The sequence below is a fragment of the Corvus hawaiiensis genome, chromosome Z (assembly GCF_020740725.1).
Source record: "Corvus hawaiiensis isolate bCorHaw1 chromosome Z, bCorHaw1.pri.cur, whole genome shotgun sequence".
Taxonomy (NCBI): domain Eukaryota; kingdom Metazoa; phylum Chordata; class Aves; order Passeriformes; family Corvidae; genus Corvus; species Corvus hawaiiensis.
Genome location: NC_063255.1, coordinates 59,632,008 through 59,656,497, shown reverse-complemented (window position 1 = coordinate 59,656,497; position 24,490 = coordinate 59,632,008). Strand labels below are relative to the sequence as shown.

Here is a 24,490-nt window from a genome sequence, read left to right as displayed (position 1 = left end):
CGCTCAGGGAAGCGGCCGAGTCACCAACCCTAGGGGTACGTAAAAAAGACATGTCGGTGCAGTGCTCGGTTTAGTGGTGGACATGGGTTTGTGGTGGTCATGGCAGTGTTAAGTAAGTGGTTTGACTTGATGATCTTAAAGGTTTTTTCCAACCTACATGAACATGAATGCGTCAGGATCTTTGATAACAGCTCTTGATGCTGCAAGCACTTGGGCTGCAAGCACTTGGGCTGCAAGCACTTGGGCTACTTTATGTTAGTGTTACTAAAGAAATTTTTCTGAAGTTTTGTGATTGTGAGCCCAATCAAGCAAAATTTGGTGTCTTCCCTACATTAATTCTAAAATATTTTCACTTAACTATTGTATTTTTAGTACTTTTCTTGAATTGAAGTATTCCTTGAACAGTTTCTTTGCACCTTCTTGAGGAGAGGCTAATTCAGAATAACTCTTGTGGGTTTCTATAATTTGAGTACAAATAATGGAAATTAAAACCCGGTTTTTTCAGGTGTTTAGTAACTTTATTAATTACTTTTCCATTTTTAGCTAGATCATAAATAGAAAGATGTATCTTAGTTCAAGATGAGCATGATCATCACTAAATCAAGTGCACATCTTTTCTCTGTGAAAATTTAGTTTTATTTATCTCATCATGTCACTTTTAAACTCTTGACTTTCTTTTTTACTCACCTGAGTTAGAGTTATTAATTTGATTTGTGGATCAGTGAAATGCTTTCTTGATTTTTACTGTCTCAGAAGGATCCTTCTTCTAGTGACACAAATGTTTCCTTTACATTACTGAAATGTTTTGTTTTGTTAGTCGCATCACAGGAAACAGCAAACAATGGAGCAAATTGTGTTTATTTTTTTATCATGGGGTTTTTTTTTCTCCTTCCCCTAGGTCTCCATAAAAAACACTTTAAAAAGCATTTGCATCAGTTTATACCGAAGTATTATGCCACCAAGAGAATAATTATAGGTGAAAGAAGGTATTGAAGAATGTCATGAAAGATAACTTACTCATTTGAAGATACTTGCAGGGAAAAATACCTCAGTATTTTTGTTTATAAGTAGAATGGAAGTTGAGGACTGCATTGCAGAAAAATAGAGATAAAACCAGGAGATTTTGCAGGGAGACAAAGAAGTTGAGATGCTTTTAGGACTGTTATAAAGACCAAGTACCAGCATTACTTGGATTGGTTGTTGAACTAAAAATCTCCTAGTGGCTGACCACTTATGAGGCAGGCAGCTGGAAAGGCTTTCTCACCCTTTTTTTTACGGTCTTATAACCCCTTTTCTCTTTCAATAGTGAAGTGATCTCTTCTGATTTTGCTGCCCATTTTGCATTTATCTCATCTATACAACCTGTTTGACTTCCAGAGGAGTTTGGCATCTGTAATATTTGACTTGGGTAAATGTGAGGTATTGGTACCTGCCTTATAAAACGTTTCTAACCTGGAAATGAGTATATCTTTCAATTTTGGAAATGTGTAGGTAAACCCAAATCTCCATACAGCACTTTGTGTTGAAGATAATACAGAACTATGAAAATACTGTGTTATTAGTGAATAAAGATTGTTTAGTTTAATTTTATCCACATTGGTTTCTGCCCCTTTTTATGTCTATGGCAGTGTGGTAATGCTGGATTTGTTTGTTTGTTTGTTTGTTTAGGTGTAAAAGCATTTAACAGCACTGTTGCTGTTTGGAAAGACTGCTGACTAGAAAAATAACCTCTGAAAAATTAGATATTTTCTCATACATCAGTCTGTCTAGTGTCTTTCTAGAGCAAGTATGCTGCTACCTTTCTTACGCTATTCCAAAAAATACTAAATATTAAATATTTATTCATTCAGCATCTTCCTTATTGCTTTTTAAATTTTTTTAAACTCTCTCTGTGATACTTAATGAGCTTTCAATGTTAAGTAGCCTTTTTAGGGCAAAGATTTGAGAGTTTGTGTTATTTTCATAGCAGGATTTCTTTCCTGTCACTTTTGGAATGGCACCACTTACAGGGTTTATAGGCATGCCACTGTTGTGGGGGAAGAATGGGCAAAGGCATCCATAAGCATGGAATTTTTCTTTAACTCCAGAAACTTTGGCTTCCTTCCTAAGATATTTCTGTGTTCATGCCAATAAAGCAAATTATAATGGAACAAATATTTCACAGATGGAAAATGCAAAAACAACTAGTGCCAATATCAGCCTGGATAGTAATAACTGGTTAGGTCTCATGGTGACAAGGTTTATTGTAGTCTCTGTAAGAGCAGCTCTCTCCCACCTTCTGTCTTCCAGAAAGAGGCATAGGAGTTCTCAGGATTTATTCCCTCCCTTTGTTTATATCCAACTGCTTAAAGAAGGTCTAGCATTGTAACTGTTGTTCTCCTTAAAGAAGATGAGCATCCCTTTAGGCAATTTACCCCACTGCTTAATCAACCACGTGATTTTCCAGCTGTAAACTGAATTCCCAGTCTTTCTAGTACCAGTTGGACTGTGATTGAAGAGGGGACCGGGTTGCCATAAACATATAGCAAAGTACCGTATAATCAAGTTCCCAGACTGATCTGGCCTTTTTCAGTAACATGTATTCAGAACTGCCTTTCTTTGTATCTGTAGTGGTATGGCAGGTTTATGCTAGAATAGATTTTGCATAATAATCACATACAGAACAGTGTGCTTAAATCATAGTAGCAAGGCTGATAAAAAATCTGAAAGGGAAATAATTTAAAAGTCTAAGTGGAATCTGAAGGCAGATCTTCCTTGCAGACTGGAGAAAACTCTACTCATTACTCAATTTACACTGTTCTTATTTGAAAAAATGAAATTCTGAGTTATGTCACTCCTATTTTTTTTTTTAAACAAAAAGGTACAGTGACAAGATTTCTTTTCAAAATAATTTGAAGGTACTGTCTTCTGTAAATGAAGCAAATTAAGGTGGTTGACGTTATTCTTTTTCTATTGTCTGTATTTTATAAGTTCTCTTTTGTCTCTCCTGTGTTTTAGATCAGATGATAAGAAGAGCACCAACTGGAAGCAGTTTCCTAAAAAGCCATGTAAAAGTCTGCTTAGCACCTTAAAGAAACTGCACCCACAGCTGGCAGCAGGTGAAATAAAGAAAATAAAATTAATTTTAATTAGCATCTAAATGTAATTACTTCCTTCTATTGCATGAAGTGTGGTTAATTTTTTTAGACTTTTTTTAATGTGACTTCTTAGAATTTAATCTGGTTTTTTAGCCTTTACTCGTGGTCATGTCCAGCTCTCATCCACCAGCACCCCCCCAAGTCCTTCTTTGCAGAGATCTGTTCATCCCCCAGCCTGTGTTGATACTGGGGGTTTCCCCAACTCAGGGTGCAGCACCTTGTAGTTGGTCTTGTTAAATCTCAGATTCCATGGGCCCACTTCTTGAGTTTGTTCAAGTCCCTCTGGATGGCATCCCATTCCTCAGGTGCGTCAACAGCAGCACTCAGCTTGGTGCCATCTTCAAACTTCCTGAGGGTGCACTCAATCCCTTTGTCTGTGTTATTAATGGAGACATTAAATAACACAGGCCCCAATATAGACCCCTGAGGGACACCACTTGTCACTGATGTCCATCGTGACTCTAAACCATTCACCACTACGCTCTGGATGGGACTATCCAAACAATTTCTTATCCCTCTAACAATCCACCCGTCACATCCATCTTTTAGAGAGAAGGACGTTAGGGGGGTCTGTGTCAAAGGCTTTACACAATTCTGGAGATCTGTAGCCCTTCCCTTGTCCACTGATGGAGTCACTCTGTCATAGAAGGCCACTGGGTTGGTCAGGCAGGACTTGCCCTTGGTGAAGCTGTGCTGGTATCTTGAATCACTTCCCTGTCCTCCATGTGCCTTAGCACAGCTTCTAGGAGGATCTGTTCCAGGATCTTCCCAGGCACAGAGGGGAGGCTGACATGTGAGTAGTTCCCAGGGCCCAATTCTAGCGAATATCTCAGATAATGAGATGGATCATGGAGTAGCTAAATTTTGACAAAATATTTTGTCAAAAGAAAAATAAAGACTGACCATCTTCAGCCTAATGTCTTAGACAGGTAAGAGCAATGTTCTAACTGACCTAACAGTTTTCAGATATTGTTTCTGTCTAAATATAGGTAGGTTTTTTCAGGTAAGGTGGTTCAGGCTATGTAAGGTTATGTCATTATGGGGAAGGAAATGATGATCGCCTCATAGGTGTACCTAAGATACACAAAATTCGTAAATTGCAAAAGCAAAAAATGGTATTAATTAAGAGGTAAGTGTTCTTGCCTTTGTTTTCTATGGTTGATTTTTTTGCAAATAGCCTTTACTTCATCTGTTAGAAAATCTCAACTTTTATCAGCAGGGTATGTCATTCATTAGGAACTACTTCCTAATTCTATCTTGAGCACGGCCAGTGGTCTCTCTTAAATAATTTTTCTATTTTGGCAATATTATAATAGCTATGTTGTAATATTTGTTTATATTTATGTAGAGATGTAACTGATATTTTTGTTATAATAATAAGTGTGGAGCTGTCATTTTCAGCAATCCTGCTGCTGTTTTTTTAAGACTGTAAGAGTAAACTCTGAATGTCACTTGTTTCCACCATTTGGTGCACTAAAATATTAGGATCTATGTTGGAAAAGTAGTTTTAGATGTGTATTCTTCCGAACAGGGAAAACACGGTCTAACAAATGAGTGGTTTAGGTCGCTTAAAGAATCAGTGGCAAAGGTATCAGTAAAAGCAGGTTTCATATTAATATGCAAATGCACGACAAAGTTCAGTAGCTAGGTTCACTCTGTTACTGACTACATGGATGAAGCACAAAAGGAAAATCAGATTAGAATCAAGGTAGAATGATTGTAACAAAGACTGAGGATGCAAAGTAGCAAGAGTATAAATAGTATGGGGAGGCCCTTCTGTAGAGTCAAGAGTTGCAGATGGACTCACTTGTTTTCTAAATTCCTAATGGAGCCTAGGTGCCACTGGATCCAAACTTAGTCTTAGACTAAGGGGCCAAGTCCAAACGAAGCCCCAGGTTTGTCTAAAGGATTTAGCATCACTTAATCATTGATTGATTTAACATTTACAAAGTGATTTAATAGGGTTTACTGTAAGCACCACAGTAACTTCATTACAGATCTGAGATGGAAATATTCAGACTATACTTGCTGTTGGGTGTTTAAATCCATTCACACATGCATGCACACAGACCCAAAGAATTGTGTACAAAGGTGTACATACTTGTTAAAAATTCACCTTGAGTTCAGTGAGGTACTCCTGTCAGATGATTTGGCAACACTCAATGGGTGGTAAGTTGAGCCTTGAGGATTGGGTGGTACTGGGGGGTACTAGTACTGTCAGCCCAGACCCTGTCAGCAGGTTTCAGCAATGGTCCTCAGAGTATTGCAAACTGGAGGGCTGGTGGGCTCCAAGAGGTCCCACTGAGAAGGAGGTGCTGGTACAGTCACAGCTGCCCCAGGGAGCTCAGAGGGCCTGGCTTAGGACTAATCTTCATAGTGTCACAAGATGATTATCTTCAGTCGTCTGTCAGTCTTCATCCTGTAGACTGGAAACTGCTGGAATTTTCCTTAAAAGTCGTTATACTTGTTCTGTTCAAGCTGTGATTTAGGCAAATAGTGTTCCAAGGCCATCCATTAGGCAAGAAATGTTCTTTAGGCAGCAGCAGTTCCTCAGAACAGCCATTGTTTCTTATAAGCTCGAGGGGATCTTAACTGCTCAGGAGCCATTAATCAAGGCCAAGGCCTAAAGGGAATGCCTGTGGAGACTGGAGGTTGTACAGCAGCCCAAAAGGAGCTGGGTTGGGGCAGGGAGTGGAAGAAACCACCACACGTGATGGTTTGTGTTTGTGTTGATTTATTGTTGAAAGACTCTATTCAGTTGAGTATGAAGTAACATTAACTGAGCTGACGTCCTTGTTTTATGTCACAGACTGCTGCATGAGTTAGAAAAATATGCTTTTGAGGTAACCTGCCTTTTATATCAGCCAATTCAATTGGAAAATAATCACAAGATTTCTAGTGCTTTTCACTTAGGCATATGGGCAAGTAGAAAAAAATTTTGAATGCACTGAATTTTTATTAAAGGATTGTATGTGTTGCTCATTGACAGTTCACAGGAAAACTCAAGAAGGCTCTGCAGTGGAAATGACTCCTATAGAAGCAGACTTTTCCTGGCAGAAGAAGATGATAGAACTTGAGATGGAGATCCAGGAAGCATTTCTCCGTTTCATGGCATCTATTTTGAAGGGTTACAGAACATTCCTCAAGCCAATCACACAGGCACCTTCAAATAAAGCAACTGCTGCCGATTCCTTGTTTGATCATCAAGGTGAGGGTGGTGCAAACAAGCTGCTGACAGCACTGTTACAGCTTTAGAGCTGAAGAGCTGCATGACTTTAAAAGGTCAAAGTTCCCTTTGGTTGTAGAGTTCTTGGCAGTATTTAAAATGGCAATTGTCTAAAGTTCAGCTGTTCAAAGTTGATTGGAACACAGATATATGCACATAGAACTGCAGGTTTGCACTAGCTTTGTATTAGAAAAAGCTTTTTTTTAGTAGCATGATGCCCTCTCATCATGGCATATTCTACAAGGGCATCTCTTGGGAACGAAAAAATATTTCTCAATTTGTATGAAGCAAAAATGCTAAAAAGCCCAGTAATGAGGAGTGAAGTAATGGTCTTGATATAAATGGAAACATTGTGGAGAATGGGGCAGAGGTCAGAAAAACAGTAAAGCAATAAACAATAGTGAGCAAATATCACTTCCTTCATCACTGTTAACTATTCAGATCTGTTCATGAGTTGAACACCACATAGAATGTCACAGGGTTTTTTTATGTGGTAGTGTTTTGGGTTTTGTTTCTTTTTGGGGGTTGTTGTTTTTTTTTTTAATTAGTGGATGAGAGATTTGACAAGAGATTTTTAGTTTTCAATTTTATCAGGCCCGTCACCTTCTTTTAGAATAATATAATTTTTATTTTTTATTTTAGTATTGTTTTAGCTGTTGGATGCTTTTGTACAAAGTCATCTTTTTCTTGCACAATGAATCAACACAGTGAGAAGGGATTACATGAGTGTTATTGATTGCTGAGGATTGTTAGCTATGTTAAAAAAATAGCTACTAAAAAATGCTATTATTTTAATCTTCCAAATGCAAGTAGATATAAGTAGCTGTTGTTATAGATAAAGCAAATATTTTATGTATTAGCACCTTAAGTAATTTATGTTGACACTTCAAGTGTTCATTTCTTATGGAACTTTTAACTGGTATTTAGTTGTGTGTTCCCTTTTATAACCAGGATTTTTAAAAAGCAGAGACCGTGCCTATACAAAGTTCTACACGCATCTCACCAAAACACAGATATTCAGCCGCTTTATTGAAGAGTGCAGTTTTGTGAGTGACAAGGATACTGGCTTGGCATTTTTTGATGACTGCATAGAAAAGGTGAGAAATGTAGTAGTACTACTAAATAATATTTTTCTGTCTACTTTGTGTTACTTTACTGTCATTTAGTTGAGAAGGCACATAACTTCTGTAATAAGTGTTCAAAGGGATTGGAATTTTGGTGGTTATTGCTGGCTCTTTTTCTTTTCTTCATCATCTTGCGTGGTCATAATTTCTGTGTTGTTGGATGAAATTTTAATTAAAGGCCTGTAGGATTTCAATCTGTAAGATAATGTGAGAATTACCAGTAGCTGACACTTTAGCAAAATGCTATTTGTGTTTTCTCATTAAATGTTAGTTATCCTCCCTCCAATGAGGAATTACTACCAGTGGGCATCTGTGTTGTTGTTTTTTGCAATTTCAACTTAAAATACGCCTAGTGCTTAAGATGAGGTCAGAACTGGTTTATGTGGATAAGTTCCCCTTTCATTACAGGCATGTTATAGGAGAAAGATTGCTGTATCCCATTCTTTTTTTTTTTTTTTTTTTTTTATGAAGTCACATCAGTATGGTTCTGATCTAGATAGGTTATGGAGTTTATAGCTTCATCTTTAAAATTCCAGGTTCACAATATAAAAGCTAGGAGCTAGAGAATTGTATTTATTTTTTAAGGCATATATATGATTCTTTCTGGGCAGAACATTCTAATAATAGCTTCTTATAGACTGAGTCTTTGATTCAGTATTGATTCTAATCAAATTAACATTTGTAAATGGATAAAAGTTCATTTGCCTTTCCTTTTCTCTGCTAAATGTGGGGTATGCATCTAGAGAATACGTTGTTAATAATTTGTTATTACTGCAGGTTGTCATATTGGAAATACCTGCAAAATAGTAGTTTCTCTCAACTAAACTAAATGAAAGCACTTTTCCTTTGATAGATTTAGGATTTTGTATTTAGTAGATAATGTGAGCAGATTGAAAGCATGCTGATTACTGAATTCTTTACTGAAGCATTTGAAAAAGAGCTTAATTGCTTCTACAGTAATATGGAAAATTGCTGTTTCTTCTTTAATATTTCAGGAAGTGACACAGCTTTAATAGAATTATTTAGGATTTTGGTTTTGAGTTGAGAAGAAACTCTTAATTTTTTTTTTTTCTTTTCCCAGCTCTTTCCAGATAAAGGAACGGAAAAAGGAGAGAAGGTACTTTGCCCTTGAAAAAGTTTAGGAATATCTGATCATGAAATAAAAATGGAAAGCCAAGGCTGTGGACTTGATATTTGAGTAATTAGAACAAGTATAATTTATATAATATATATCCAATCAAATGCAGCATATATTAAATATATTTTTACATATTCTAACATAATTGAAGTTAAAAAGGACACTTTGTTACAAAGCCAAACTCTGTATTTAGTGTACAAACTCTGTTTTCAGGTTGATGTAGATTCTGTTGAAGATGTACGCTTGATTGAGCTTGATGAGTCACAAAAAAGTGAACACACAGTGTTTATAATGCCACCAGAACCACCTGCTGATGATGGACAGGACCGAGTGCCAAAATACAGGTACAAGTTAAACAGTCATATAGAGTGAAACTGGAGTGCTTATGGTGTTTAGCAGGGCAGATGTTCCATGTTGGTGCAGGACTTGCCTTAATACAGTGTTCAGAAGAACTCAGAGCAAGATGTGAACTGCCCAGATTCTGGTAAGTTTCTGAAGCTCTGGAAGTCAGTGGTTTGGGTTTGTATGTGTGAGGGAATTTGGATTATGGTATTAATTTTTCAATAAGTTCTTTCCAACTATATGGTAATACTTTTCTGCATGTATTCAGTGTCCTTCTTCCTGTTTGAGCCATTTGTGTGTATTTTGTAGCGAGTGCAGTGCACTTTGTTCCATGTTGGGAATGATGAAGGGTGGGTTATGAATCTACCCAGTACTACTGCTCTGCAGACAATGAACCAAAAGAACAAAACATGCACTCCACCTTTCAGATTTCTTGCATTCAGTCTTTTTCAGCCCTGTGCAGGAAGTGTGGAGTTTCAGACACTCTGGGTATGATTTTTTTCGTCCTGTCTCTCTTGGAGATCATGAGGGTTCTGTTTTTTGCTGTTGTCCTTGTTAATCATCATCTGTGCTCCCCTGACCTTCATGACATGGTTAGCCGTCTGGTTCTTATTTCCATCATCTTTGGAGGTTTAATGTCCAAGGCATCTTCTTGTGGCATCTTTGTGAATAAGGCTAAAAGGGTCTTGCTATCTTCTCTTTTTTTATTCCTGGTTCTTTATTCTCCTGTTTGTCATTTTTTTCCATGCCAGCTGTCTTTGTGTGGCTTTCCTGCTATGAGCAGGTATGTGAAAAGCTTTTATTTTCTGTTTTTTTAAATCATCTATATAGCTATAAGAACTTCCCGCGACTAGATTTCAAGCTCTTTGACAGGCCACAGGAGCTCAAGCTCTCCTTCAGCAGACACCCAGCTGGAAGCAGCATTTCAAATAGTCCAGCACTCATGGCAAAGAGGACAAAGCAGGTCAGATGAGTCTCACTGAGTAATCACTGTGTGATCACTGAAAGAAACAAACTTTCTTGATAGAGCTGCCACTTCCTGTTTATACTATAAGTTAATGTTGTTAGAGGTTTGGTCTGTGTAATTATTGAGAATGAACACTTACAAGGAAAAGAAACAGAAGAGATTAAAAAATTAGCATCTGAGATTACAGTTTATTGTCAAATGCATCTTTAAGCTTTAGACTGTAACAAAAAATTAAATTAGAAGTAATGCTTTAGTGCAGGGAAAAAAGCTTGATCCTGATGCTAGTTTTTGCTTGCAGAGAGTCTTAATAAGAGAGCGGTAAAAAGGGATTTTCGGTTGAATGTGTGTCTATTATTATTATTAAATTCTTACTCTTAAGAAGCCAGTATCTGAGTTAGATTTCTAGATTCAAGATGTTGTATCTTTTGTCTGCTTTTATTTTTTGTTTCACCCTTACAGGAGATAAAAACAGCCCATAAATTAGCCAAGAAGTATTATGTCAGCCCTTCCCAGTGGGCTAAGTGTCTCTTCAGTCATAGTTACAGCCTATGGTTTATTTGTCTACCAGCCTATGTCAGAGTTGCACATCCCAAGGTCAAAGCACTGCAACAGGCATATGATGTTCTGATTAAAATGAGGAAAACGGATGTGGAACCACTAGATGAGGCAAGTGCAAATCAAAAAAAGTTACCATGAATGTGAGCTAGAAGACAAGGTGCAAGTACAGTGTGTTTCGCTGACACCACCAGGTTAAGTGTACTTATGGTTTGACCTGTGTTAAAGCCACCTTAAAATCATCTCAAGTCTGCTTAACTACGGCAACTGGAAATTAATTTCCTTTTTCATCCCCAGCATAGTGTCTGCTGGGTCAAGTACTCCAACTCAGTGTTGCTAGTTATCTCAGAGATGCCTTCCAGAAGGAAGTTCTTGAATATCCCTGGTTTTTAAATGCACTTTTAATTAATGCCTTGCAGCCTTACTGCACTAAAGGGCTAATGGGTTTGTGTGCAGCATACTATTCTTTCAGTAGTATCCACAGGCACATAACAGCAAATTATGCTGCTTTTCACATGGGAGCCTTACCTCCTTTATTTCTCAAATAGAGGAGCTGAATGGAAAAAGAAAATCGGCATGCTCAACAATGTGACTGCTGATGTTATTTCAGGTTTTGTGATTTCCTGTTTAATTTTTGCTCCCTCTTCTGGCTGTGGCACATTATGGACTAAGTAGTTGCTCTCATGCGGCTTTCCCTTTTACATGTGTACAAGTTGGAAATCAGAAAAGAGCTTAAGATGTTTCAAAATTCTTGTCCTTGGTCCATTTATGTGTTTCTGTATCTTGTCAGGTCTGTTACAGAGTAGTAATGCAGCTCTGTGGACTGTGGGGTCAGCCTGTTCAGGCTGTGAGAGTCCTTTTTGAAATGAAAAATGCTGGAATACAGCCAAATGCCATAACCTATGGTTATTACAATAAGGTAAGGGACCAGTGTGTTTTGCAGTTGTCACTCCCAATGTCCGGTAGCATGTTTTTAAAGTTGTTTCTTGCAGCTCTTCACTTGGATTTGCTGATTCTCTTGGTCAAGCAATCCTTTTGGACATGCTTACAGAATGGCTGAATCTACAGTATATGGTTTTACACTGTTAAATTTACATTCCCATGCTGTTTGGCTAACCAAAAATTCTATTGAAATATAGATTTGAACTGTTTGCCTTTGCAAATTTTGGAACCATCTAGGGCTTCCATGTCAAATAAATCTATTCTAAGGTGTATTATTTAAGACAGCAAGATCCAAGATGGATGAAGGCTGGAATTAGGCTAGTTGAAGTAGCCTCTCTCTCTTTTCCTTGCTTCCAAGTTTCTGGAATATCCTGATGAAACTTCATGGTAAACAATATAAAGGAAAAAGAAAAGAGGTGCTACTATGGTCTTCTGTTGCAATCAAAATATATAAATAAGAACAAAATCCACCTTGTTTAATTAAAGAAATCTTGATCCATTGTTTGCTTTTACTCAGCTGTTGTGTACTGACCTGTGGAATAAGAGGGAAGGGCTCATAAAATTTCAAGTATTTGTCCTACTTCACATGGTTGACAGTAAATGCTTTTTTTTTTGATGAGGGGAAAAAAGAAGCTTCTTGCCCTACTGTGTTTTTTAATGTAACTTCCTTACTGTTTTTGTTATTGTAAAAATGTCTCTTTCTGCAGGCTGTTTTAGAGTCTTCTTGGCCTAGTAGTAACCGCAGTGGCATATTCCTGTGGACAAAGGTACGAAATGTAGTTCGTGGCACAGTGCAGTTTAGGCAGTGCTTAAAGAAATCAACGCAGAGCCTACGAATGCCTGTGATATCAGGTAATAAGTTAGTTGAAATTGATTTATTTCTGGTCAACAGGAGCATGACATGCTTTCTGAGGCATTGCAGCTAACATTGTGCCTTTTGAAAGTGGAAAATCTGTCTTTAAATGTATAAAAATTGGTATTTGCTAACTTGATGCTTGTAACAGGATTAGAATGTCTTTTGCATACTGAAGAATTAATTGTCTGATTTCTGTTGCCAGAATTTCATACTCCTATTTTATATGTGCCAGCAGAAGTATTTACTATTGTCTGAAGAGGTTAGATTTGTTAAAAAACCTGAATAATTAAGTCCTCTCTTACTAACCAGCTCTCATTCATGTCTTTAGCTCTGCGGAGTCCCACGGGTGGAAGTGATGGGGACATGGTGAGCCATGGTAGCGTGGATAGTTCTAATGATGCTAACAGTGGGGAGCACACCCTCTTCGTCAGTGACTTAGTCAGGCTTGATTCCGTTGATAATCATTCTAGCACAGGTACTAGATTCTGCTGGGTTTACTACTAACAGTTCCCCATAAGGCTAAATTTTCTAGTGTCCTGTTGGTTTCCCCACCACAACTACTGCTTTCCCTTCTTGAGGCTGTAGAGAAGTGTGGAGTTAACTTGTGTAGAAAAAAAGTACACTATTGTTGAACATTCTTCCTTTACTGCACATCATGCTTTAGTTTAGAATGGACCATAGTAGAAATACTCTTACATTAAAAGAAATGTTTTGCTGTGGTCTCATGTACCCTGCTTTTTGTGTTAACCTTCAGAAAAGGTTTGAAGCCTCTGACATATGAGGCTGTTTAATTTTTGCATGTTGTCATTTATTCATAGAAGTAATAGTCTGTGTCAGTAAAATCTTCCCATAAAAGGAAAGGAGTGATAGTTGGTGAGGTGATTAGAAGGTAACACTTAAAAGATGTTTCTCCTTGATGATATCCCAGAAAGGTCTAGTATCTTAGTATGTTATGTTAGGTTATAGTAAACCATGCTTTTAAAGGCCATGTTCAAGTGTCTTAATAGTAGTTGCTAGACTTTGAAATAAATACAGACATTATCAGAACCTTGTCACACAGTTTTAGGAGACTGTGGAAATGGAAAGGCAAGTGATAAGCTGGAGACAAACTCCACATTAAACATAGTGTGCACTCTTTGAGACAAACTGAAGTAAAAAGAGTGCACAGGAAGTTAATAATTTGAGATAGCAAGACAAAATGCATGGTTCTTTGTATCTGCTTTAGTACTGATCACATCCTACCTGTGCAGTCTCAACTAAACTTCCTTTCTGTGTGTATTTCAAAACTTAATGTACAAAATTATTCTAGCACACTCTTCATGTTTTTAATATCTTGAGCCCTTCTGTAAAGAGAACTTTGAGTCTGATTCCTGTGCTTCATCTGATATGTCTGCCTAGATTACTGAACTTCCCTTCTCTCTGCTCTTTGTTGCTCTGCTTTTTGCTCTTTGCTGTCTCTTGGGTGCCGCATTTATCCTTGGCTATCACGGTGTGGGGTGCAGACTTATGGTGTGAAGCCTTGGATGCACGTGTGCATTATTTCTACCCTTGAATGTTACTCCTGCAGGTAATTCACCCATTTATTGATAGGGTATTTTCACTTCTGCTCAAGGCAGGGATTACTAACATTATTGAAACTATGATAGAGAGAAAATAAGCACCAAAGAATGTCAGAACTTGATTTTCTATATAAAAAGTTTTCAATACAGCAGCCAAATGTGTTAATTGATGGCCACTCAAATTTTTGATTCTTTTTTACATATTTGTTATTGGTTGGTAAAATAAATAGCACTGATATGTACGGTAGATGAATTATGTCTGTCACCCAAGTTTCCTAACACCTTTCACACTCAGTGATTTACACTTTGATCTTTTTTGGTACAGTAATGTGTGCTAAAAGGAACTCTGAAGTATATAAACAATTCTGTTTAGCATGTTGCTGAGAAATATGTCCGTATAGTATTTTTGTCTTTTTGCACATGCAGCAGCACTTCAGATAAAAATAACAGAGAAAAGAGACTTTCTGGATTGTTTCATATGACAAACTTTTTGGATTACTGTAAACTTTTTTTTTAGCGAGTTACATCTGGCAAGTTTAACTGGTATAGCAGAGAAACAAACGTTTAAAAAATGTTTACAGTTTTACTTTTTCTTCTATTACAGTTTTTACTTTGGCATACAGCACAAAGATACAGTACAGTTTATAGTACAGGGTTTTTTTTTTAGGGCTGAATTCACTGTTAAAAGTTTGCTCAATTATGGCTGTGCTTGTCTAAATTTCTTTTGTTAATGCTTTTGAGAATTTAGCTTACCCAGCAGTTAAATATTTCATGCTAATGTGATAGGAAAGGAATGAAAGCAGATACAGTGCATTAAAAATAGTCACCAGAGTGTTTCTAGGGGAATAACTGGTATTTAATATAATTAGAAAAGTAAATTTGGATTGGAATAGCCTGATTATCTCTGGTGTTATCATCACTGAGTAGATCTTTCCACCAATTAGACATTTTTGAGATCTTACTATGAACTTTTCTGGAGAAACAGCATGTGAAACAAATAAATTTCAGATCCTTTTTTTTCTTATTGAAACACAAATTTAGGAAGGAGAAACGAACTTGAAGCATGTATTTGTATTTCTTCAAGCAGATTGTCAGTCAGACCAGGGTTACAGATCCAAGGATGAACTTTTGAGAGATGGTGTGGATAGTCTTCCTCCAACTGAAACACAAGTAGAGAAAGATCTTTCTTCTAACACTGAAGACTTAATAGGAGGTTAAGTATGCATGTTTACATTGGTGAAGCCTTTTGGTAATAAATGTGTTTCATGCATTAGACTACCACAAATGCCCAATGTATTGAATTAATAATGTTGCCAGGCTCAGAATACAACAGATTTCATATAGTTATACTATTTCTGTGCCCTAAATTATAGCAGTGGAATGCATATAGGTAGAAATAGCCTTTTATTACATTAACTTAATATAGAAGGAAAAATTGGACATATGCTGGAGTACACAGTAATTTACATTCCATTTCTCTCATTTGTCTGTTTGAAATCTTGACAATTCTTTTAGCTGTACTTGTTGACCTAATAAAAGGCACTACTTTTTGTTACCAACTCTTCCCAACTATAGACAGCCTTATGGTCATCTCCTGTCTTTGTTCAGATTTTGCCCTTAGTTTTTCTGTATTTTGTTGTTTTCATTACTGAATTTGTTTCATATCTGGGTTATGAGATCTTTTGTGTGAGTTAGGGCTTCTAAAGCTCTCATTAAACAAACTGCCCTGCATGAAAATCTGTGAACTACTGTTCCTACTCTGCTTTGGTTAGTTGAAAAAAATACTATGGGGAGAAATTGGCAAACGCTATAACCCTGTGAACAGCTAAGCACTCTCTGCATAATGCTGGCAACTGTAACCTCTCTGGGTATTACTTCCAGGAAATGCTCAGTACCTAGTAGGACTGATCCTTTAGTTTGTTATTATGTAAGGAGACACTTGGAGTTTGTATTTTACATATCAGTGCAAATGAAATTACTAAGGTAAATTTACTAATGTTCACATTCTCTTTCTTGCAGAGGTTTCTACAGAAAAATCTTACGAAAAGCAACAGCTGAATTCAGAAACTCCAAGTCCAGCTGATCCACCTGCTTGGGGTAACAGTATTGTGAAAGTTCCATCTGGCATTTTTGATAGCAGTGGAAGGAAGAGCAGTGGTGGTGAGTCACTGGGTGAAACAGAGCTTGCTGAAGTCCTGATCTTGTGCTGTAGTGTTTTGCCATCTGTTTCATGTTATGAAAAGAAACAAATCTTCTGTTCAAGGTGCAGATGTCTCTCACAATGTTTGCTTTCCACCATTATCCTGTGCAGATGGCATAGAAGGAACTTCTGGATTCTAAGGTTGAAAATCACTGTTCCGTAGATTGAAATCAAGATTTTCCTTGCCCTGCACTCAGAGTGTTTCAGTAATATACTAGAAAACATAGAGAAATAGTGTCTCCACTCGATTTTGTCATCTAAGTCTTGCTCATCTTGGAAAAGTCTCTATTCCTGCAGCTTACATTGCCAATCTATAATGCAGGAATAATGTGTGTTGTCTGTGTGCTGTACAAAATTTATTTACTTATCTCAAGATTTATGATGAGGAAGATTTATGGATATATAAAAGCCAGATCTTGGGATGAATTTTTTTTCTGCCTTTGTGTCTGTCCTTTACTAAGACAAAGTAGCCCAGCTTCAGTATACCTTGATAGCAAAGAATTGAGTCTCAGGTAAGAAGTTGCCTGGAACATTTTTGACAATTATGAGAACTGATGGCTAGCCAAGAAGCAGCATTGATGTGAGATTCAAACATTCTCCAGCAGGTGGATATGGTACGACAGGTCTTCTCTTGAGGTCCAAATATAGTAGAATTTCCATAGTTACAGAGATTTTTACCTATCTAACACAGCTATCCAGGCAGTACATATTTCCAATTACCGTGAGGAAATAGGAATATTTATAAGATTGGTTTATATCTTCCGCACGCTACACTTAATTAGCATTTTCTAAATATATGGCTGTGTCATAAGTGAAATAATGCATCTGTATTGGGCAGACACATGTGGTAGTTTTTTTCAGAACCAGAATGAACTATGGAGTTTGATGTTTAAATCTGTGAATATAGCTCTTGGGGAAAAAAAAGCCCAAAACCAACCAGAGCAATTTTTACTTAGAATTGTAGTTCCCTTTAGTTCATGGATGTAATACCTACTCTCTGGGTGTTGGCACAGGGAAAGGAGGTAGGAGCCATACACAGCTTTGACTCCAAAGAGTAGGTGGCTTTTGATCTGCAGGATGCCTTTGCATCCAGTGAAATAATGTGTTAATGCTGGTGTAACTTCTTAATGGGTATCTTGGGATTGCGGTACTCTCCTCTATGTAAGGAGATTAAGGAGATTTCACATGATTTCAGGAAATAAACATTTTTGGTGGCTGTGGATACCATATTATTAATGCATTTTCTCTTTTAGAAACAGTTTCTAGCCCACTGTTCATAACTCAGGATTTGGTCGAAGATGTAGTCTTTGGTAATGTTTCTCCTAAGAAAACAAGTGAAAAAAGACATAAGAGGCAAAAACTGTTTTCAGAGAGAAGCTGCAGTTTCAGCAGTGAAAGCAGAGCTGGAATGCTGCTGAAAAAAGGCAGCTTGGACTTGCATTCTAAAGAAATAGCAATAATGATGGGAGAAGATGCCAAGATCCTAACAGCAGCTTTATCTGGAGCCAAAACTTCACCCTGTCATATGAATAAATCCCACAGCTTTGAAAATATCCCTGACCAGCAGGTTTCTGACATCAGTGGCACTTGGAGTTGTGTGACTGAGAGTGATTGGGACCTAGAGCATAGGTCTTTACCAGTGCTGGAAGAACCTGGGGAAGGGCAGGAGCATCTTGAGAATGGAAGAGATGGAAACATGACCACAGTGGCAGACATGAATCATGAACAGTCAGCTGAGTCTGAAAACCTGAAACCAGAAGCCAAAGATGCAACTGCTAAAAGAAATAGCTTTTATGGAGTGGTTAAGCCTATCGAAAGGGAAGATGTTGAAGTAGGCTTGGACCCTTTGTCTTTGCTAGCTACTGACAGCACGCAAACAGGTTATCCAGAACCAGGGGAAAAGTTGGTGTCACCAGTTGCAGCACGAAATTTGGCAGATGAAATAGAGAACTATATGAATTTGAAGAACCCATTGGGTAGTAAGTTTCCCAGCATGGAACTGCACAAGCTGGATAAGGAATCAGAAGTTTCTGGTATACTTGGTCACTCCCAAGAAAGGAGATCAAGCCTGCCTTTGGATCCCATCCTGCCATCCCCCAAGTGTTATGAAAATCGAAGAAGTCCTTCTGTCTCCAGATCCAAAACATTCACTGGACGATCAAAGCAACAATCCCATCCACAAGTTCAAAAGGAGCGGTCTTCATCTTTGACGGGACTGGGTCGTTCTTCTCCACATGGCTCATTGGGAACTGTTGTAACAACTTTATCCAATCTGAAGTTGGACAATATATTGTCTGGACCAAAAATTGATGTTTTCAAATCAGGCATGAAGCAGGCTGCCAATGTGGCCAGTAAGATGTGGGGAGTTGTAACATCGGCTTATAGTTACTCAGATGATGAGGTAAGTGTTTTTCAATATGAAAAGTTTGGGGACAGAAAGTTGGAGGGGTAACTTCTAGGTCCAGAACGTTGCTTCTCTAGGTGGGACAATATTAAATATTGACTTTTATTAGCTAATAAAAATTACACTTTATCTATGGGTTTTATCCTTACTATTAAAAAAAACCGCTTTTCAAACAAAGCAAATTAGATGGTGTTGATGCACTAAGTTTTAGCTTTTTGTTCTCAACATTGCCCCCATTTATTTATTTATCTTTTTATTTATATGTAAAGACACTGAACCAAGAAAGCCTAGTAAGTACCAATTTATGTCACCTTAAGTGATGCCATACTTTCTTGTCTTACTACGGAAAACTGGGCTGTGAAAATAAATTACAAACCCAGGAAGTCAGGTTGGTGAGGATTAAAGTTGAAAGTAATAAGGTGCAGCCTGAGCTCTAGTAAATTTACTTGTCAGGAATTTGGAAACTAAATGTTATGGTTCTTCTGTAACTAGCAGTGTCTTTTTCAGAGTAAAACATTTCAGACTACAATGACAAGAATGAAAGAGCATATAGAGAGATGAATATTGTAACTTCCTCTTTTCTATATGTCTTGTTGTTGTGCCTTCAAACACAGTTTTCGCAGTTAGAAATGCTTCTGCTTGACCCAGTTAATCTGTCAATCTGGTGTTTGGTTTTAAGGATCTTTTGTCTCTCCTCTTTAGGCTGTTAAGATAGCTTCTTGTTGCTTTTCTCAAATTCTCCTTTCATTGCCCAGCCTTCATAAAAGGTGGAAAAGGGGAAGATAGCTCTGACTTCATTTTTATGTGAAACAAATTTAACTGATGTTATTAATAGGGTCTCTAATACTAAATAAATAAAAATAATAATTTTTTTTTTTAACCAGGTGTTACCTGTGACAATGAAATTTCACTGCCTTGTTTTCTTTCCTGAGTTTTTTTCCTATGATCTATGTTTCTTCTGTGTGTTCCTATTAGGCTGATCCGTTGCATAGAATTTTGTTTAATGGCATATAATTCCAAGGATGTGACTTATTTTACTTTTCTTCAAGCATCCTTTCATTCTCTCCTATTTTATTTATTTAACTTACCTTTTTTAAATATTGTAATGATTGTACTTTGTCGCATCTTGTGTTTTGGTGACTGAGTTATTCTGCATCATTTCAGCTGGTATGTTTCCTTCCTGTCTCCAATTCTGAGAATAGGACTTCAACTTGACCCTTTTTTGTGGTAGTTACTTCATTTTGTGTAATGTCTGACGAATCACAGTTCTGCATGATTTTTCATGTTTCTCTTGTAATGAAGAAATTTATATCCCTGTTGTTTTGTCACTCAGTTTGTCAATTTTTCAATATCCTCCTGCTTTGTCCAGTATCTGCACTTTTTGAGGTTACATAGATTTATCTTATATCTAATAATTTTTTTACATCAGGATTTATCTTAATCTGGTTTAATTATTTATTCTTTAGGATAAAGATGGAAGCCAAATAATGGATGTGGAAGTACTCAAAAATGCTACTTTTTTTTTCTTGCATTAAAGGAAGAAAGCCATCGACCAGACTGTAACTTCCCTGTTGGTTTTGAAGATAATATTTTAGGAGATAATCTGTTGTCAAGAACTGGAGTCTCAGGCCTGCTTACAAATGAGCTTGCACAAAGCACTACTAGTCTTGGCAGTAGCAGCAGCGGTGGAGATGTAGGAAGACTGCATTACAGTGCAGGTGAGATTATTTGGTTTTGTTTTCCCCTGTGTCTTGGGGTGACTTTATGATGTGTATCCCATATCGCTGCCCTATGCCCAGAAATTAATTCCTGTGCCTTTCTATGCCTTTAAACTGAGCCTGAGGGGGGGAAGGAAAAACTGAGCAAAACGTTTTCAAAGCAGTTTGCAGCTTATTCAAGGTCACACAGAGGTAGGTTTTTTTTTTTCCCAGCTGTGGCAGGGGAGCATGGAAGCACCCGGCTTGCTGCTTTCCAGTTCAGTTTCTTTTTCTCCAGAGAGAGACTGAGAGTTGAATTTTTTTTTCTTCCCTGGAATTTCGGATTTTCTTCCTTTTCTGCTGGACTGCTTCAATATTAGAACACATCAGGAGGACTTTCCACCGAGTGCAGAGGGCCTTATTATAATACAACTGGATTACAATACAACAAACAGGGAGAACTGTTGTTTGTGAAATCACTCAAAACAGTGGAAGCTATGATAATGTGAAATTATTTCAAGCCCTTAAGAGAATTACAAGCAAATTTTTACTTCCATTTTATACTCTTCTCTTGCAGTATCAAGTAGCTAATGCTTCTCTCTTCATTGAATGTATAAATATGCAGGAGTTTAACCACAAAAATACTTTCTGTGTATGTGATAGGAAGATTACTAACTAGTTATAGCAAGGAACACCTGCTCATTCATGTAAAGTCATAAGACCCTGAAAGTATTAATAGTGAAATATTAATACAGAAAAGCTGAGCAGTTTGAGAACTGCAGATAGGTGCATTAACTAACAGAGACAGATCATTTGAGGGAGGAAAGAAGCAAACCAACCAAAACCAAACCAACAGAACAACCTCGTAGTTCCATGTGCACGAAAAACCTAAAGCAATACACACTAAAAGTTCTTCATCTTTACCATGGAATAGGAGGCGTTGGATACATACTTGGATGTACATGGTAAATAATTGATGACTGTAAGCCTATAGCAGATTGTCCATCCCTCCCCTGCCAGATGTAAAACTGGATTAAATAAATCTAAAAATTTTCAGTTCAGATTTGGTTCTTATTTTGAGAAAAAATATGTGGTTTTGAGCCAGCTGTGGGTTTGGTTTAGGTCTCTATGTAATGCAGTACTTCAGTGATGCAGATATTGTAAAGCCATCTGCATCAAGAGAGGAGGAATTGTCTTGCATACTGGAGACAAGATGGCTCTGTCTCCCAAAATCTTGGCATGATATCTTAGATATCTTCTAGTTTCAGTTAGTTAGGAGGGTTATAAGAACTAACTGTAAAGAGGGGCAGCCAACAAGGCATGTAAAATTTGTTCACAAACATAATCTTGAACTGAAAAAACAGAAGAGCCTTCTTTATGATGAGGGGATACTGGTGGTGATTTTTTGAATAGAAAAATTTGGGCATGTAAAAAATAATTTTGAAAATTTTTCCTTCTAAGTGTGATTCCAACCATTTTCTTCTGGTGAATATATTCCAACTTCTTTTCCCCTTTTCCTGGATGAGGCTCATAACCATAAAACCTAGCATTACCGAAGAAAGAATCTTTGGTTTAGTGCAGCGTTAATCAGGGAAAACCTAAGCGCAGTAATGGCATTTTTGATATCGTACGCTTCACCTGGTGCTGTCCTTATGTTTGCTATTTATATATGGGTGTATTATTCAAGAAGTCATGACTTTTAGAGTTGGTCAATATACATTGAGCAATCTTACTGCTCTTTGCCAGTCTATTTTTTTTGTGTTTTTCTTTTACTAATCTGTGATACATTGTGTTAGAAAAATAACCTTGAAATGTTAATCACAAATGTTATATTTATCTATATTGTAATTATAATGTCAATGAGTTACAGATACATGTATCTTTGGAGATCTTTTGGTACAATTTTCTTGCCTTGGTTGAACAGCAATTGTTTTCTTTGGGGATGGATTAATCATTCTTTGGTTGAATACAAAACTCAAATGACTCTTTTTGTGCAGGTGAAGTTTCGTTCCCAAAAAGTATGAAAGTTCTAGATTCTGAGAAATCAGAGCACAGCTCTTCGCATAATACTAGTTTATCCAGCATTTTCCAGAACTATGCAATGGAGGTAAGATAATAAACTCATAAATTAAAGCTATAATTAGTCAATATTACTGTATGCATTATTACCTGTTTAGTTGCATTGTGGCAGGTTTCTTCAAAACAATTTTTTCCTTGTTTCTACTGCAGAGATGCTTAATACTTGTAGGTTAGAGTGCAACAGCAGCTTTAAAAAAGAAGAGCATCTTAAATACTTTTATGCATCCCTCATATATAGAGAGAAAAAAATGTTGAGGGAAAGGTCAAGACTTGAAGTGAAAGAGAAGTTAGAGATGAAACAGGAGCTTTTGTGAGGTTTTAGATTTTTTTTCCTTATGAAAATTGTGTTGTTACTAAATAATTATTTATCATTGTTTAATAATGACGATGATAGTGATGAGTTGACCACAGCCAGCAGCAAAGCCCTCTCACAGGTATTTGCTTACTCCCCTCTCAATGGGAGAGAGAATTGAAAGCGCAGAAGAAAAAAGCTTGAGGGTTGAGATAAAGACAATTTAATGACTGAGCTGGGGGAAAAGAAATAGAAAAGACAGAGACACAACAACAACAAAAAAATAGTAATGGAGAGATCAGTCAGCACCCTGACACCTCAAGGAAGAGTTGCCTTGGAAAAAACACAGAGTTTTGTCTCTGAGCATGATGTTTCCTGCATCATTTTGGTCACACAATATCACTTTGGTCAGCTGCAGTCAGCTGTCCTGGCTGTGTCCTCTCACAGCCTCCTGGCTGGGTTGGACACATAATGAAAAAAAATCCGTGATGGTGTATAAAGCCCTGTGCAGCAATAACTAAAACATTGGAGTGTTATCAGTTAACATGAAGCTGGTTACCAGTCTGAAACACAGGACTATAAAGAATACTAACGAGAAAATTAACTCTATCCCAGCCAAAACTAGTGAAATAATGTTTTAGTATGCTTCTCAGTTTCAGTTAGTACCTGTAGATGCTTTCAGATTTCAGATATGTAGGCAATGGTCACTGTGTTTGCCTTGGTTGCTTTTCTTTCAGCTGCAGTGTTACCTTGCTAGGTCCTATGTCGTTTTCATTTATGTTTGATGTTCTGGACATCTAGGCTTGTCAAGCTTCTGCACTGCATTATGTAAAGGGCATAGCATAATAAAATAAAAATGTTATTGGGCAAATATCTAAATTATATTAGCTCTCAAATTTATTAGAAGCTGTATTTGATGCTGTTTTTTCGGATTTTTCTCCCACGTGAGTGAAACAATGAAGTAAGAGGCACAAGGTGTATAGTCCTTTCTTCAGGTAGTAGAGGATTAATTTTACCATCTTTTCTCCAGTTCCCTATCTAGCTTAGTGGTAAGACTTCTGTTAGGTAAAAACACAAATTTCTGGTTTTCCACTTATATTGGATTTGCATGGCAAAGATTTGGTAGCAGAGGGGTTACAGGGGTGGCTTCTCTGAGAAGCTGCCAGAACTATCCCCCATGTCCAGCAGAGCCAATGCCAGCCGCTTCCAGGATGGACCCACCACTGGCCAAGACCAGTCAGTGACAGTGGCAGCAAAGCTGGGATAGTGTATTTGAGAAGGGAAAAAGAATGCTGTGCAACAGCAGCTGCAGGAGAGGAGTGAGAACACGTGACAGAAACACCTCTGCAGATACCCAGGTCAGTGCAGAAGGAGGGACAGGAGGTTCTCCAGGTACTACAGCAGGGATTCCCCTGCAGCCTGTGGTGAAGGCCATGGTGAAGCAGCTGTGCACCAGCAGCCATCTACACCATGCTAGAGCAGGTGGATGCCCAAAGGAGGCTAACCTGGTAGACGGGAGCCAGTGCTCCTGGCAGGACCTATGACTCGGTGGGGAGAGGAGCCCAGGCTGGTTTGCTGGCAGGACTGGTGACCCTGCAGGAGACGCATGCTAGAGCAGCTAGTGAAGAACTGAAGCCCGTGAGAAGGGCTTGGAGAAGTTAGTACAGGACTGTCTCCTGTGGGAGGGACCCCACACTGAAGCAGGGGAAGAGTGTGAGGAGGAAGAAGTGTCAGAAAAACATGGGATGAGTTGACCACAATCCCCATTTCCTATTCCCATGTGCCATTTCAGGGAAGGAGGTGGAGAAGTCAGAAATTAAGGTCAAGCCTGGGAAAAAGGGAGGTGTAGGGGGAAGGTGTTTTAAAATTTGGGGTTAATTCTCGTTACCCTACTTGAACTTTTAATTGGCAGTAAATTAAATTAATTTCCCCTAGTCGAGTCTGTTTTGCCTGTAGCAGTGATTGCTGAGTG

The 24,490-nt window shown here is 37.7% G+C and overlaps 1 protein-coding gene across 6 annotated transcripts in view; it reads left to right on the top strand.

Annotated features, from left to right (window-relative positions):
- Positions 1 to 24,490, top strand: part of DENND4C (DENN domain containing 4C) — a 73,609-nt gene that overhangs the window by 34,165 nt on the left and 14,954 nt on the right. For 2 of the 6 annotated variants that reach the window (XM_048290967.1, XM_048290964.1), the window contains exons 11-25: positions 2,998 to 3,098; positions 6,127 to 6,345; positions 7,315 to 7,460; positions 8,569 to 8,604; positions 8,839 to 8,969; positions 9,799 to 9,931; positions 10,394 to 10,600; positions 11,280 to 11,408; positions 12,139 to 12,283; positions 12,616 to 12,762; positions 14,934 to 15,059; positions 15,866 to 16,006; positions 17,300 to 18,447; positions 19,988 to 20,168; positions 22,145 to 22,254. In XM_048290967.1, the coding sequence (XP_048146924.1) occupies positions 2,998 to 3,098; positions 6,127 to 6,345; positions 7,315 to 7,460; positions 8,569 to 8,604; positions 8,839 to 8,969; positions 9,799 to 9,931; positions 10,394 to 10,600; positions 11,280 to 11,408; positions 12,139 to 12,283; positions 12,616 to 12,762; positions 14,934 to 15,059; positions 15,866 to 16,006; positions 17,300 to 18,447; positions 19,988 to 20,168; positions 22,145 to 22,254 (3,100 nt within the window). Of the gene's footprint in view, positions 1 to 2,997; positions 3,099 to 6,126; positions 6,346 to 7,314; positions 7,461 to 8,568; positions 8,605 to 8,838; positions 8,970 to 9,798; positions 9,932 to 10,393; positions 10,601 to 11,279; positions 11,409 to 12,138; positions 12,284 to 12,615; positions 12,763 to 14,930; positions 15,060 to 15,865; positions 16,007 to 17,299; positions 18,448 to 19,987; positions 20,169 to 22,144; positions 22,255 to 24,490 lie in introns of all 6 variants that reach the window. The other 4 variants (XM_048290963.1, XM_048290962.1, XM_048290966.1 and 1 more) reach the window with 3 other exon arrangements.